The sequence below is a fragment of the Mixophyes fleayi genome, chromosome 5 (assembly GCF_038048845.1).
Source record: "Mixophyes fleayi isolate aMixFle1 chromosome 5, aMixFle1.hap1, whole genome shotgun sequence".
Lineage (NCBI taxonomy): Eukaryota > Metazoa > Chordata > Amphibia > Anura > Limnodynastidae > Mixophyes > Mixophyes fleayi.
In genome coordinates this window covers 22,879,376-22,896,352 of record NC_134406.1, presented here as the reverse complement: position 1 = coordinate 22,896,352, position 16,977 = coordinate 22,879,376, and the positions used below count along the sequence as shown (strand labels likewise).

Genomic DNA, 16,977 nt, shown 5'->3' with positions numbered 1-16,977 from the left:
ATTCTCTCTAAACATCAAACTGCTGGAGGCCTGGGCCTCCCAAACATAATAAAGTATTATCAAGCAACACATATGTCCCAGTGTATTCTCTGGCACTCACCTCCCCATCATAGAGTGTGGACTCAAATCAAATCAGATATTACAATTTTACTCCCCATATTCCTTGCTCTGGATATCATCCCAACACAGGACAGGACGCCTAGCCCAACTTCCTTCTGCACATCTCTCTGTTTCAGTTTGGGATCAAGTGACTAGGTCCTGTAAATTACGATCCGAGTACCCGCTTCTTATCCCACTTTGGAACAATAAAAATTTTGATCCAGGCCTAGATCATAAAACGTTTAATCACTGGACTTCTTACAACCTGCCTTTTGTTTGGGATCTGGTGCCAATGAGGGTTTTCCCTACATTTTCAGATTTACAGAAAAAATTAGAATTGCCCCACAAAATTTTCTACCAATATCTCCAGCTCAGACGCCTTTATCGATCCCTAAAAGCACCTCTCCCATCGGACCAACGCTCAACCTTAGAATCTCTGCCGCGTATCTCCCACTACTAGAGGCCTGATATCCACCTTACACCAACTGATTAATAACTTTAATCAACCAAAGACACACATGAGTTGGCTTGGGAGCAGGACAATGAGGAGACCCTGACTCCAAAAGAATGGTCGAAGATTAGAGCTAATAAAGCGAAGACATCAATTTCAGTTAGAATAAAAGAACATTCCTACAAGATTTACTACAGGTGGTATTTGGTCCCCTCCCGTCTCCACGCTGTCTTTCCTACTTCCAGTGACTGTTGTTGGAGGGGTTGCGGATTGCGTGGTACCCTGCTTCATTTGGTGGAATTGCCCTAAACTACAGTCTTACTGGCAACAAATTCATAAGCTTATTGAATCCATTACACAGGTAATGGATTCATGCCTGACTCCCCTCTATACTCCCTTCTTCCCAGACGCTACCCGTCCCACAGAAAAACTCATCAATCACATTTTAAATGCAGCTAAATGCATAATTACCGCTCTCTGGAAAAATACTTCTCGCCCCTCCCTCTCAGCCACTATCAACAAAGTTTGGTCAGTCTACAGAATGGAAAGCATCACAGTTGTCCTCAAAGACAAACCAGTGAGTTTCCAAAACACCATGGGGTATATTTACTAAACTACAGGTTTGAAAAAGTGTAGATGTTGCCTATAGCAACCAATCAGGTTCTAGTTATCATTTAGTTAGTATATTCTACAAAATGACAGCTGCATTCTGGTTGGTTGCTATAGGCAACATATCCACTTTTTTAAAAACGCAGTTTAGTAAATCTAGTCCTTGGTCTTCTTGGACAAATGACTACAATGCTGAACCTCCATTAACAACCTCTTGACATTTCCCCGTTCTCATAGCACATGATCTCTATAGGTTTTGAATGTTTTATACACTTAAATGATAGACATACATAATCTAGTCCCACCTTCTATATATATCACTTTTCCTCTTCTTCATCATTTGAGTCATGGAATAATAAGTAGCAAACCCCTATCTCCCTTCCCCCAATCTCTCCCCCCCCCCCCCCTTGTTTGTGTAAAATTTAAATATGAATTTTACTAAATCCACTCCCTAACGAATAATGGTTTGTTTTGAGGGGCTACACCCCTGGTACCATCTTGATTCACTATATTTAGCAGGGCATTGGCACTTATAGCTGAGACCTTTGGCAGTACGTTTCGGCGGCTGCTCAGCTCTGTATATGTGTGGTTGAAAGCCTTCGAGCCGCTGTGCCTGATGGACTTGTCACACAGAGAACCCGTCCGGGCCAAATGGTGAACAGCTCTCTGTATGGCGAGTCCTGGAGTCCTGTTCAATACAGCCAATGTTGGGGTTCTCAGGAAAGGGCCCCTCCACCAACATAGCATTATTGGGAAGGGATTTAGGAACGTTCATATTTAAAGTGGAAACCCTGTTTAATGCAATCAAAACCACGGCTTCCATTTAAAAATGAAATAATAGTAAGAATAATCGTTTCACACAAGACGCTCTTTGCCAACAGCTATATTTGTAATGTTTGTTATCTATTTTGGTGGCTGACCCCTGAGAAGCAGAATATTTATTTTAAGTGGAGAAATAGATAAGTAAACTTCTGTTAAGAGATAAGAAGCCAACTTCTCAGTAATGTTAGAATATTTTCTTAAAGCCCATGTGCTTCGCTCTACCTCTCCTATCACACCACAGACGCCTACATATGACCTCGGATGACGTTCCGATACTGGCATGGTGCCATCGTTCGCTTCTATTCATAGTGCCGGTGTATATAGATTTGATGGACATTTCATAAAAATATAAAACTGCAGTTAGATTTTATATCCATTTCCCCAAACACCTCATTTTAGTACGTTTTCGTGACAGACTGCAGATCAAAGCTTACAAATATACATTCATACCAACAGAGGCTGCACCCACCTACTTCCCATCTGCTATTTTTTTATTTATTTTTTTCAAGTGGGGGCTGGCGGTCTCTGTCAGTACAAGACGGTAATATGTGCCAGATCCTAGTGGGCTAAAATAAACCATTTCACAGACATTTTTTTTTTCTTTTTTTCCAGTTTTCTTAAAAAAAAAAATTTTTTTTCACTTAATGTATTAAAATGCACCATCACCTAGCAAAGGGTGGTAGTTTGGTGCTTGTCAATAGCCAGAGCCAAGCGGAGGAGGAGTTTGAGCCGTGGGACCAATCACAAGCCGCGATATCTTGATTGCAGTTTGCGATTGGTCCTCCTTCTCACATCCCTCCCCCGCTTTACGTCCACAGCTGTAAGAGGTATGGAGGAACCACAGGAAAGTTGGCTGCACAGAGCAGGCCCTCAGGACCCCATTTGGAAGGCTACAGTACCATCTTTTACTAGGTAGTCGTGTGGCAGTGCATCTTTAAAAGCGTTTTTTACATTTTATTTGGTATTATTGGTTTGTACATTCCATCCTGCAACTTTTACTAAATACTTTTGTGACTGGATCACTGATAAATAACTTTTGGTATAAATTTATTTAAAGGAAATAGAGCAGGCCGCTGATTTATATAAATTGCCAATGCACTTATTTTTAATATTGTGTATGTTTTGATTCTTCTTTGAATCTTTAATTTCTGAGACCAAGGGAAGAAATTCATCTCTTGTTTAACCTTGCTATAGGATATGTCTATTTCTGATGTATATATCTGATACAATGAGCCTTTGTTTACAAAGGCATTTGTGTATTGTGATGTGGGAAACTGGCTTGTTTTTGGTTTTAGTTGTTCTGTGTGAATATGTATTCCGAACAGTCTGATGAAAGGCCCCATGTTAATTACATATTTTGATGTGTGAAGGTCCAACATTGAAGACAGGAACTTTTAATTAAGACTGGCTCCTAGATTCTCTGCATCTGAGAACCAGCTGCAGGACATCACAGCGTTTCTAGAATTTCACATATAAGTGTAAATATGGCTATCTGTCCAATGCATGTAAATCCATGTTTGTGTAAAAAGAGTACATCCTGATGCTAAAAATAGCCTGTGTCTGAACTGTATAAAAGATGTGCTGTTTGAGCATGTAATGTATTCTTCTGATTTTCAGCTGACCTAGTGTGAGAGCAAATAAACATCTTGCTTCAAGACCTGCTTGAAAACATCTTCAATATTGCTGTATTCCTGTGATCTGCAGATTAGAGATTAGACCCACAATTTAATCCGTTCTCCGGCTGTTCTGAGGTGTGGACCCATGATTTCCAGTACCACTGCTCTGCCTGCTACTTGGAGCTCTGGTCAGTGTGATAGGCCAGGGGGGAACCATCCACAGCAACCCTGATCCATAGTAAGAGGTCAGGAGTAGCAGCTCAGGTACACCAGCAACGAGGAACGCCAGCAGCGTCGGTTACCCAGAAGGCACGTGGTTCTGAGTGCCATAAAAGGAGCTCAGTGGCGGCAGCAGGCCCCTCCCACTGCGGCAGGAGAGGCGTATTTGGAATAATGAAAGGGGGCGGTGACAAAGTAAGCACAGTCAGTTCCCAGCAACAACAGGGTGGCAGAGGTGGACCATCCTGTCACAACTTTGTTTTGTCTTGGTTGCTCCCCTGTCCTTAACTTTGCCGGGTAGATATATAGACCTTAGTGGTTTGTTTTGCTTGCTCTTGGATATGTCAAAGCTCAGCTCTGCTTCGTGCACTGAATACAATTCAGAGCAGTCCTTTCCAAGGCCAACGATAATGAACAAGTCTGTGGTGGATGATGTAGAGGTTTTGGTGATGAAGCAAGACAAAGCAAGACAGCTAAAAAAATTGATTTAGTAAAAATGACATGAAAGTAAGTATAGGCCAATAAATTAGTCAGGTGATCAACAGATTAAATGCCCAATTTCAGTTGTTACTTGGTGGAGTCCTCTCCATTAAAAAACATATATAATCTCCCAACCCCACCCCCTCAAATGTTCCTTTTGTGAAATTGTATTTTATAAATGATTTACAGATTTTGTTTTCCAGTGTAGTGTATTATGCACCTCATAAAATAAAATGACTACAGAGAGCGAAAGTTCTCATAAGTTGAAAATTGAAGCCTTGGTTGTGCAAATTCAATTGGGAGGGGTGGTTGGTTTAGTCTTTTATTTATGTGGCTTATTTCCATTTAAAGTGACTGTAGTGGGCTCCAAATACCACAGCAGTTTTTTTTTCAAGTCAGTGACTGGGATGGAGCAATGAATTCTACATCTTTGATATCTTAGTAAGTAATATTATGTGGATAGTCACAGTGTTTTGTTAGGCATAGTCTAATGTAGTAATGTGTGTATATACATGGGAGTTTGCCTGATAAGTGCACACACTGCAGATGGTAGTTAGCTGCCGGCTACTTTTACAGACATTTCCAAAAATCCAATAATTTTCTAAACTTTCTTGGACTCAATTTCGGGTTGGCATACTTGCGGCTATTGGTATCAGTATGTACTGCCAGCATAAGAGTCCTGTCCTAAGGGTGGTGTTGCCAGACCATGATGTGGGCGTATCTAACCGCTTTAGAAGCGATTGGCCGCACATCAGTCCCCTTTTCTCCCTGTTTGGCGTGCTTTGTAAGAATCATCTCCTCAACCAAGCTTAGTACCGAGTGCAGGTCCCAGCAGGGAAGGATGCTCCTGGCATAGAAATGACTGAGTGCACAACGTCGATGCCCTCATACAAAGCCACTGCAGCTAATGGCAAATTCATTGCAGGCAGACCAATATGTAAAACACTGCAATAAACAAAACAAACAACAACAAATGTATAGTAGCACAATATGCATGTTGTGGCAGAATCCTCCGTGCCTCCCCTGTGGAATGCCCCATAGCTCACACTATGGAATTGCACAGAAGTCTGTTCATTTTACACTGTTGAAATCAAATTATTTTTTTTGCTAAAACCAGTCGTTTTCAGGTAGTATTTATGCTTTAACTTGTGCTGACTAATCTGTCTAAATCTAGTCACAATACAAATTCACTGGTAATAAGTGACCTCACTAAGGAACATCAGACAACTTCATAAATATTGACCACAACATGGCCGCCACTATGTGTTGATGACCGGTTAATTTTATGTTTTTTGTATAATCTATCTTTATTGACAAAAAGAGTAAACAAACACCATGTTAAGGCATCATATACATCAATATAGAGATCAAAGTAAACACAGGAACTGCATACAGTGTAGTTTGTAGAGGCAGTCACAAACAACAAACCTATTTTGGGGGAAGGGGGGAGAGAGAGGTTAGATCCTCAGTGCCGCAGACTAGTATCAAAAGTTATGTAGTGGGGAACGTGACATGTAGTAGTGAGATAGAAGTACCATTATAAATGACCCATAACACAAACCAACAAACTGACCCTGAAGGGACTAGAGACCAAGCAAAATCCCATTTCAATTCCAGACTTGCTCCTCAAACGATGACCGGAATAGCTGAGAGTCCTTGAATTCCAACCAGCTAGCTCAGGTGGAAACAGTCTGTATTTTAAATGTACAGTAGGGGCACTCAGGTAAGCTGCCATCTTTTGTCCGATAATTACAGACTGTGCCATACATATATATGACAGGTATTTGAAAACGTATGATTGTGTTATATCATTGGGAATTAAGCTAACTCATATTGGTAGGAAGATATTCTGGTTTGATTTACCCGTCTCCAGATAAAGTGAACTTATGTCCTCTTCCTAAAAACCCGCCAGTCTGCTCTTACATGATAACATCCATTGTTTGTGCGTACAGAATCCATTACAACAAATGTATTAGTTCATTATTATGTTGCCAGTATTTATTTCCTGCTTTATATAATTGTGTCCTTTCCTCATTTAATTACAGAGCTTCTGTTTTTCATCTTGTGATACATTTTGAAAAGCGTAATCTTCCAGTGCAGGTACATGGTGTTTGCTCAGATTAATTCATTTAGCGCTGCAGCGGGCAGCTGTGTCTCGCTGGGAATTCTAATGACCGTAGTTCTATCTGCTGTTTGCAGGAGAATTGGTGGGTGCCCCTGTCCGCTACACCCATTAAGGCAGCCGCTCGGTGGGATGAATCTGTATTCCTAACAATGCAACTTGACAATTCACTAGTTTCTGAATATTTGTTGAGCCCTAAAATAGCTGCCTCGATATGTGTAAGGCTAGGTACACACTGGAGAATATTCCGACCGATTTGTTATCTACAACAATTGTACCTATGACCGGCCGGGTGATTCATGCGTACACACAGTACACGTTTTAAAAGATTTTTGAAAGACCAACTGCCTGGGCAGCGACTTTTGACAGCCATATTGTCGCCTTTAAAGATTTTATTTTCGTACACACGAACACATGGAGTCCCTGTAACAATATGACAAATACATTTAAATAAAGGGCTGAACATCACTGTCAAAAACCTCCCACAAACACGCACTCAGGAAAAGGAAACGCATAGTCACCATTCATTCTATAACACATCTTTGTGAACAGTGTACGTTCATTCCCAACTGCACAGCAATGATTATTTCAATATTATGGATATTGTTGAAGTAGAGCAAGTTACTGGTCTTCTGCTACTCACTATGACAAGACGACTGTAAGTACAGATCCGGGGGGAAAGAAGGGGACAGAATCCATTTGACCGACGTGCGGACACTGCACCACGTGGGGAGGTGAAGACATCAGACATTTACATACACACACCCCAAAAGGAGTCGCGGTTTGAGGAACTATCAGCAGTTAGTCATGGAATCGTCCGTGAATTCATACACACTACATGATCAGAAGGTGATTGGAACAAGATTATTAAACAGTATGGTCACCCAAATGAAATGGCGATCGTTAATTTGGAATCACTGTTGTTCATCGTGTAATTATACACACTAACGCTGACCGACCGGTCGTATGTTGGCTGATTGCTCTGATGAGAGGCTAGGTACGCACTGGAGGTTTTTCAGCCAAAGTGATAGGTACAGTTTAACGGTACTATAAAAAGGGGCACATGACTTTAGGAGAAAAAAAAGTCATGTTTGTTTTTTATCTAACATTATACCGAAATTATTATATGTCTTTATTTATAGGGTGCCACTAATGTTACAATTGGGCGTATTGTTTTTTATATATAGATGTCATTGAAGTGATCAGCAAAAAAAATGTTATTCATTCCTTCTGTTTTTTTGTTCGGCGAATTTACTTGGCGTTTTACTCCAGTTACCTAAACAGAGCAGCCAATCACCTCACTAGAAGATGACAGTGAGGGGGGGGGGGGCACTGTATTGGGTCTGCCCCTAGTGTTTGTGGAAGATGTATAAAGGGAAAGCTGTGAGAATACAAGGCGATGAAATGTAATTAATTGTATGGGTCTGTTAGTCACCCCGTACCCTACTAGATACCGTACTATAAAGCAGTACAGTGTACATATAGGAATGTTGGAACTGAACACTTCAATAGATATCAATTTACCGATATTGTATATTTAAATTAATACATTTATTAAAATCACACTATAATAACATATGGGATAAGGCTCCTTCAAATGGAAATTATAAGGTCATTAAAGGAGAAGTGACCATATAAAGTTCATGCAGGTAATGGAAATCCAAGGTTACTTTTCAGTTTAATAATTTACAGTAGAGGTGTATTCCTTGTTAGAACTCTCTGCAGGTGTTATGTATTTGCAGGTGTTATGTATCAGTTGTGTATTATAAAACAAATACATTATAGCGTTTTTAGTGCATCAGTAAAATCTTAATAGCTCCCAGCAACTGAGTCACTTACACTAGTTGTAAATATTTGTGATTGGTATAAAGTAACAATCGGGGTTAGTTCCCTATGAGGATACAGAGGTGACATGTGACGGATTATTCCTAGAGGAGATGGGCAAGTTATTGATTAACCTGGTAAGTTACAGGTTACTGGCTGCTTGTAAAACGCCAGCACAATGTGAAGACTGTTTTGTTGGCTTCTAAGACCTGTTTTGTGCACTCTATTATTTACCAAGTGTATTATTCACTTGATTTGTGTTTAAGGTCATGTTTGGTCATGCTGACATGTCCTTTGTACTTTACTGTGGTATTATTATTTTCCTGGCTTCCTGTTTCTTGGTTTAAAAGGGAAATTACAGCTATGCTAATATGGGGGATGTATGGGGGATAGGTAGAAGAAGAGGCGCAAAATCCAATGGGGGCACATTGAAGAATATGTCCCAGAGGGGTCAGGGTGGAAGAAGAGGGCCCAGAGGGACAGAATAGGGGTCAGGGTGGAAGAGGGCTCAGAGGGACAGAATAGGGAGAAGGATGGAAGAAGAGGGCTCAGAGGGACAGGATAGGGAGAAGGATGGAAGAAGAGGGCTCAGAGGGACAGAATAGGGGTCAGGGTGGAAGAAGAGGGACAGAGTAGTGGTCAGGGTGTACGAAGAGGGCTCAGAGGGACAGAATAGGGGTCAGGGTGTACGAAGAGGGCTCAGAGGGACAGAATAGGGGTCAGGGTGGGAGAAGAGGGCTCAGAGGGACAGAATAGGGGTCAGGGTGTACGAAGAGGGCTCAGAGGGAAAGCATAGGGGTCAGGGTGGAAGAAGAGGGCCCAGAGGGACAGAATAGGGGTCAGGGTGGAAGAAGAGGGCTCAGAGGGAAAGCATAGGGGTCAGGGTGGAAGAAGAGGGCCCAGAGGGACAGAATAGGGGTCAGGGTGGAAGAAGAGGGCTCAGAGGACCAGAATAAGGGTCAGGATGAGAGAAGAGAGCCTGGAGGGGACAGTATGCAGGCGGAGTGGAACCGAGTGGCAGAATGGGGCAGTGGCTGGAAAAAGAGGGACAGCAGGGAATTAATAGAGGTTCAATGGCTGGATAATGAAAATTGATGCAGATAAGGTAGGAGCTAAATGGATACAAAGGGACAGGTGAAAATAAAGGGCCAAGAAGGAGAAGCTAAGAACATGTAAAAGGAGATTGGCTGCATGGAGAGAATTGGGTAGCTAGAAAGCTGGAGGGAGAGAATCGAGGCATATAAGAAGAGAAGAAATGGAGAGTGAGAATTGTGGGATAAGGGGCTGCAGGGAGCAGATTGGGGCACATGGCAGAAGAAAAGCTGATGGGGGCAGATGGAAAGTGCGGTGCTATAGGGAGAGAATGGTGACATATGGGCAGCACGATGGCGTAGTGGTTAGCACTTCTGCCTCACAGCACTGGGGTTATGAGATCAACTCTTGACCATGGCCTTATCTGTGTGTAGTTTGTATGTTCTCCCCGTGTTTGCGTGTTTTTCCTCTGGGTGCTCCGGTTTCCTCCCACACTCCAAAAACATACTGAAAGGTTCATTGGCTGCTATCAAATTGACCTTCGTCTCTCTTGGTGTGTGTATGTTAGGGAATTTAGACTGTAAGCTCCAATGGGGCAGGGACTGATGTGAGTGAGTTCTCTGTACAGCGCTTTGGAATTAGTGGTGCTATATAAATAAATGATGATGATGATGATGATGATGTGCATTAGGCAAGTAAAATACACCCTTTGCAGCTTTAAGACAGTGCAGATGATCTGATAAAGGACAAAACAAACCATCAAATAGTGAAATGTAACACGTGTGTCATCCCTGGTAATTTCCCAATCCATGAATACACCAATCTGCAGTTTATATTTCAGTTACCTAGGAATTAGCAACTCATTCATACAAGCGTTGGCTTCTAAAGTGCCCCAAATTGGCATAGGATAGAGAAGTAATACGTTTCTCAGCTGATGTTTTACAGTCTTTTTTGTTTTCTCTAGTTCTGACATTTGGACGGACAGTATAGAAGACTGAGCTTAGATCAGTATAAACACGTGTTCTCTATCTCCAGAATACAAGGATTTGCTGGCTATTTATGGCCAGGTAAATTGAATGGAGCCTTTAGACACAATAACATCACTAAGTGTAAAACATAAAATCAGTAATTGGACACAATACATCTATATATTTTTTTTTTTAATTTGCTAAACTAACAAACCATGTACCCTGATGATGGCTTAACACTAAATGAAAATGTATTTATCTTAGCTTATTGTGTTCTTTATTAGAATAGGGGACATTGCTGAGATACTGTGCTTCCAATTTGATGGCATGGTTTCTGTTTGCCGGTATAATATTGCTTTGGGGTTTTAAGAGACAATCAGTGCAAATAAGATTAATTAAAAATGGCACGTTTGCCCAAGGTTAACAAATAAGTGCTTTTTATATTGTGATTTGATTGTCTAATGGGAAATCTAACTCTTAGCAAAATCCCTCGCAACTGTACGTTTAAATAGTATTGTTGAATTTCATCCAGCATGCAACCGTATTAAAGTACTGTATTAAAGTGCATGTAGCTTGGTTTTCTTAATTACAATGAAGAGAATAAACATATTCAAGCTTTCCTTTATATATTCCTAATTTATGATAAACTTAGCTGTCCGGTGACTTTGCTAGATTTGTGTTTTTCTTAATCTATGGTCTTTTAATCCAAGGCATTGATGGATAGAGACACAAACCATAGTGTTACTGTCATTCCTGTTACATTCTATACGATCTCTGTGGGCTGCTGGAGCAGAAAGTCTGAGAAAGATATTAAAAACTCTTAGATTTGTTTTCAGACCTTAATACTGCATTTAAATGCTAATCTCTTTATAAATATCATTGACAGTCCCAATACTGTATCTACTAAATAAAAAGTACTCTTTAAAATAACAAACCAGACAAATGTCAGATTACATTCCCTCCTTCCACCTGCTCCTGGCATGTGGGTCGTTTGGACCCCACCTCTGTAGCCGCAGGACTAGTGGATCCTCTGTCCCCTAGGGTAAGGAGTAGATCATCTTTCCATCCCGATCACTGCCGTGTTGTGAGCCGGGAGGACTGAGTGGTAGCCACAATTTGTCCAGAGACACCTGGTGATCTGACGCCAGGACTAACCAAATTTACCCATTTCAGACCTGAGGTATTTTTTATATTTTTTTTTAGCAAGACTACCTTTCATCTCAGCCAGCCGCCCCGGGATCAGATTTTTAAGTGACATCAGGGCCAACACAATCTAGGAATAACCCCTTTTTAACTTCCAAACTGGTTAACACCAAATACTCGGGCATCTGCATGTCTTCCTACCAGATAAGCAGTGACTCATCACATTTTCCTTACATAGTACAAGATTCACTATTTCCGGGGACTGATCTCTCCCCTCCTAAGTGCGATTACAATTGTTAACTTCTCCACCGGTAGAACAAATCTCTTAAGTGCCTCATCCAGCTGTCTGCTAGATTGGTTGCCTCCCTGGGGTGGTGGAATTGATCTATCTCATCTGTTGTTGGAGAGACTCTTCTTAGTTTCTGTTAGACGGGTGGTCAATATGAATGCCAGCCTTTGGGGTTTGTGTGGTGATATACCTTCACCATCCACTATAAGGGATTTGATGTTCTAGGGAGTCCTACCTACCAATCAACATTTATTTGGCCATGAATGTCTGGACATATCAAAGACCAGGTGACACGGGTCCAGACTGCCAGTACCATTATTGTGACTTTCTTGAACCATCAAGGCCATATAGAATCCTGTGAATGGGCAGTGTGATGTGTTCTGGCTATATTGGAGATCTTCAACCCAAGGGTTCCATTTGTGAACCCTTGGGTTCCCATTTGAGGAAGATGAGTGGTCTCTCCATCATCTTAGGCTATGTCATAGAGATTGGACCACAATGTTCTGGTAGGCCAGTCTGATTGACCTTTCCTGTTTTGCCTGGAGGGTCTCAAATAAGGACTCACCTTGATGTCCATTAGGGTGCAAATTTCTGCACCCTTAGAGCTGGCTCTCATTCCAGAGGTAAATTATTTTATTGCAAGCCTCCTTGCTTCATAACATAGATGATGTAGTGTCTCGTAGATATAGTCTTAGCTTTTTGTGTCTCAACTTTAAGAGGCTCAGGGGTTCTGATGATGGGACTTTATGTGGCCATTAAAGAGCATCAGTGGGAACATGTTCACCCCTCCCCTCTCGTCCCAGTTGACCTTCCACCATATTTAAACGTCCGTTTGGTCCCTCTTAGGTGGTGCTGTACAGATTATCTGCAAAGCTGCCACCTGGTCACCCCCCTGCAAATTTGCTCTACAAGCTGAGTGTTATTGCCGATCCAGATGTTTCTTCTAGCTGGAAAGTTCTCCATGTGCCTGCTACTTTATAGACATCCCACCTTCCCCATTGATTGTGGTTTCAGGACATCCCATTGTCTGTGTCCCACTACTGCAAGTAGTTCTAATAATAATGGGTTATTTTATTATGTACTTATTGGTAAATTCTTTACATGCACAATACTATAGGAGGACCAAAAACCCAGGAAATCAGGTTCTCTTCTCTGCTCTTCTCTTGTGGGACTAATTGTAAACTAGTGAAGAGAGGACTATAGGGGAGAGGGGTCGTCCGTTTTTCACCAAAATGCCTGCCTCATTATTTCACCCTCTGCCTAGGGGGTGACATAATGTTCTCCTACAGTATAAAAGAGATAAAAAAAAAAGCCTTTATCTAATTTCTTTAGATGATTACACCTTTATCTTTGTCATACAAGTCTGGTTTTGTATTAGGCAACGGACCTTTTTATATCTCCTTAATTCTATTTTTGATGGGAATAACGGGGAGACAGATACTTGCATAGGCATCATTAGTCTCTATGGAGTAAAGGAGTGATCATGGTCGCTGTCACTTAAAGACAGTGATGACAATAGGGACATCCATACGCAGACGTCACCTTCTGGGGAGACGAACAGGAAAACACACAACCTTACTTTACATCCAGAAATAAGCCTGAGAGTCGGACTATATTCTGGAGGTTCAGTTTTGTATTTACACCATATGGGGATTTAATTATATTGACCTATTTTGTATATTCTTTGAGTATTCAATTTTTAATTGACCACATTGGTATATTGTGTTAAACTGTTTGTTCCATCGTGTAAAATGTGTACATTTGGGAGAGTTCATCTGTACAGTAAAATAGGTTGAGGGAAAAACTTAACTTATTGTAATCTGAACAAGCATTCAGTCACGTATACGGTATGTATAGTTATTTTGGTAAAAGATGAGGTCGTGTACTCAACAGGTCCAGTAATTCACAGGGAAAAACTACTTTACTACTCTAGAACAGTTCAAAATACTGTGTCTGCAAAACGTTGCAGTGTAAGAGGCAGGAATAAGTAGTATCATGGATACGGGCCCTTTGTATTGCATTACGGAATGAAGGGAGTGTGAAAAAAAAAGGGTGAAGATTCTGAAGGGTTTTAGAATAAAAGCTATGCAAAGGGAATGTAAATTGGATCTTGACGAGTGGTGGAAGTGGACTGGTATATGGTGGTATGTCATACCGCAACTTCTCCTACGGCTTTCACTTCTAAATTTACTTCGACCACTGGGCTTGACTGTATTAACAGTGTTTAAATTATAATAATGGGAAAAACTCTCAACATCGACTTAAATGTGAGCGTAACAAATTTTTAACTGTGATGCAGTATATTCTTTTTAATCAATGTCATCTATATATTTTAAGATGTTAGACTGTGGTTTCTGCCCCTTTTAATATACATGATAAATTATGTCATGTTTACCCGTATTTATCTCATTCATTAACCAGTCAGATCATTAGAATTGTCAGCACAGTGTATTATTGAGAGCAATGATATTGTGCGAGGCAGCGATCTGTCCAATAGTGTGATTATGTTGGTGAGGACAGGACTGCTAGTGATCTAGGGATTGTCATGAGGTGCAGAGCATGACAGAGGCAGTGTTGTATTGGAGTGAAGCAGGAAGCCACTGACTGAGAGTTAGATAGTAGGAAGAGCAGGACCCCCAACAGCACAGATTAGTAATGTGAAGCTTTTGTCACACTGGTGCAGGAAGTCTGTGAGGTGAAACGCACCCCTGTATGAATCAAAGTTCAACATCCAATCTGTTTTTTCTTTCTTTGCTCTGGTTGTAATTACTTTTGCCTAGAGGCTTTATATTTTAAATAATGTTCCCTGATGTTTGTTCTGTCTTTCCTCTTACTGCAGGGCATTTCTCTTTGGAAGGGATGGCAATCCAAACAAACGAAACATTCACAATGAGAGTTCTATGCACTTGCTTTGTATGGGATTTCACATAATGATCTCCGAAGGTGCTCTAGACCATCGCTTGCCCAGACTTGCAGATGATGATCGCAGGAGGTCTGAATGTTTGCGGATGATATTAGAGTGGAAAGGAGCAAAGCTTGACCATGGGGAGTATGAGAGAGCCGCACTTGACGCCACAGACAACAAGAAGAATACACCCTTGCACTATGCCGCTGCCTCAGGGATGAAAACTTGTGTAGAGGTAAATGACCTGACTGCTGGCTGGGGCTGGGGAGCAGCGCTCCGGACTGCTGGCTGGGGCTGGGGAGCAGCTCTCCGGACTGCTGGCTGGGGCTGGGGAGCAGCGCTCCGGACTGCTGGCTGGGGCTGGGGAGCAGCTCTCCGGACTGCTGGCTGGGGCTGGGGAGCAGCTCTCCGGACTGCTGGCTGGGGCTGGGGAGCAGCTCTCCGGACTGCTGGCTGGGGCTGGGGAGCAGCGCTCCGGACTGCTGGCTGGGGCTGGGGAGCAGCGCTCCGGGCTGGGGCTGGGGAGCAGCGCTCCGGACTGCTGGCTGGGGCTGGGGAGCAGCGCTCCGGACTGCTGGCTGGGGCTGGGGAGCAGCGCTCCGGACTGCTGGCTGGGGCTGGGGAGCAGCGCTCCGGACTGCTGGCTGGGGCTGGGGAGCAGCGCTCCGGACTGCTGGCTGGGGCTGGGGAGCAGCGCTCCGGACTGCTGGCTGGGGCTGGGGAGCAGCGCTCCGGACTGCTGGCTGGGGCTGGGGAGCAGCGCTCCGGACTGGGCAGCACAGTGGCGTAGTGGTTAGCACGTCTGCCTCACAGCATTGGGGGTCATGAGTTCAATTCCCGACCATGGCCTTATCTGTGTGGAGTTTGTATGTTCTCCCTGTGTCTGCGTGGGTTTCCTCCGGGTGCTCCGGTTTCCTCCCACACTCCAAAAACATACTGGTAGGTTAATTGGCTGCAATAAAAAATAAAAAAATTGACCCTAGTCTCTCCCTCTCTGTCTGTCTGTGTGTGTGAGTGTGTGTCTATAGTAGGGAATTTAGACTGTGAGCTCCAATGGGGCAGGGACTGATGTGAATGAGTTCTCTGTACAGCGCTGCGGAATTAGTGGCGCTATATAAATAAATGATGATGATGATGATGATGACTGCTGGCTGGGGCTGGGGAGCAGCGCTCCGGACTGCTGGCTGGGGCTGGGGAGCAGCGCTCCGGACTGCTGGCTGGGGCTGGGGAGCAGCGCTCCGGACTGCTGGCTGGGGCTGGGGAGCAGCGCTCTGGACTGCTGGCTGGGGCTGGGGAGCAGCGCTCCGGACTGCTGGCTGGGGAGCAGTCCAGTCAAATTGAAATTGTTCTGTCCACCTACGACCTCCATAATTACGTGTGTGAGGTCAACTTAGAATTTAAGGGGGCAGCAATAAGATTTTTACATATAGCTTTCTGGTCACTCTGGGGGGATCACAGCCGGCTACTGTACCCGAACTTCATTGTTGTTGACTACATTACTCCTTGAGTAGCTGATTTAGAGGTGAATACAAGAGCAGTCACACATAGTAATTGTCTCTCTCACACCAAGGTCGTCACACTGCACATAACTTGTGCCAGTATTTTTTTCACTTAATGTTTGAAAACGTTACTTATGAAGCATAAATGGTACCCCTGTACGAGCCAGGTGCAAAGTATGTGTATTGCAACAACGCATCTGTGTGCTATATTTAAGATGCGTTTACATGTCTGTATTTTGAGTAAGATGCAAGTGTGCAGATAAACAATTGCATGTACACAGAATTTGTGTTCAACTCTTAAACCTGCCCCCGAGTGTCTAGATTTATTTGATTCATTTTAAGTTTTTATTTACCGAATTTTATAAACAAGTTTCAACCTCGTATAAGACACATATACACATCTAGAACATGATGTGTGGGACCTGTCTATCTTGATGTGTCAGAAGGAAGACACAATAACACTTTGTTTTATTTTAAACTGGGACACAAAGGTCAGGACTACTGATGTTGAGAACTCCTTATACAAGACGGGGTCGATTCAATGTATTCTAGATGTCAACATAACCAAAGTATCCATAATCAGCCTATCCAAATCTTAATTTGGGGGGATCCTCGACCCTCTCCACAAATGTACATAGATAACAGGGTTGTCTGCTACTCCCAGGAGACACAGCTAGCTTAATATTTAATAGAGCTTTTGCTGACACACACACATACCTTGGATAAGTTATTATACGCTTTACTATTTTATGTAGCAGTGCTGATGTACACACAGTGTTTCAGACATCATCATGTCCTGCTCATTTGAGCTTAGAATACTATTTTCAGGTAATATTATTTTACCATACACAGATCCCAAAAATTATACTTTTTTTTATTTTTTTTCCCCCGTTCTTAAT

At 42.5% G+C, this 16,977-nt stretch overlaps 1 protein-coding gene across 3 annotated transcripts in view; it reads left to right on the top strand.

Annotated features, from left to right (window-relative positions):
• The window catches only part of ANKIB1 (ankyrin repeat and IBR domain containing 1), a 110,618-nt gene that overhangs the window by 35,484 nt on the left and 58,157 nt on the right, over positions 1-16,977 (top strand). For all 3 annotated transcript variants that reach the window (XM_075211823.1, XM_075211821.1, XM_075211822.1), the window contains exon 3: positions 14,514-14,814. In XM_075211823.1, the coding sequence (XP_075067924.1) occupies positions 14,514-14,814 (301 nt within the window). The remainder of the gene's footprint in view (positions 1-14,513; positions 14,815-16,977) is intronic.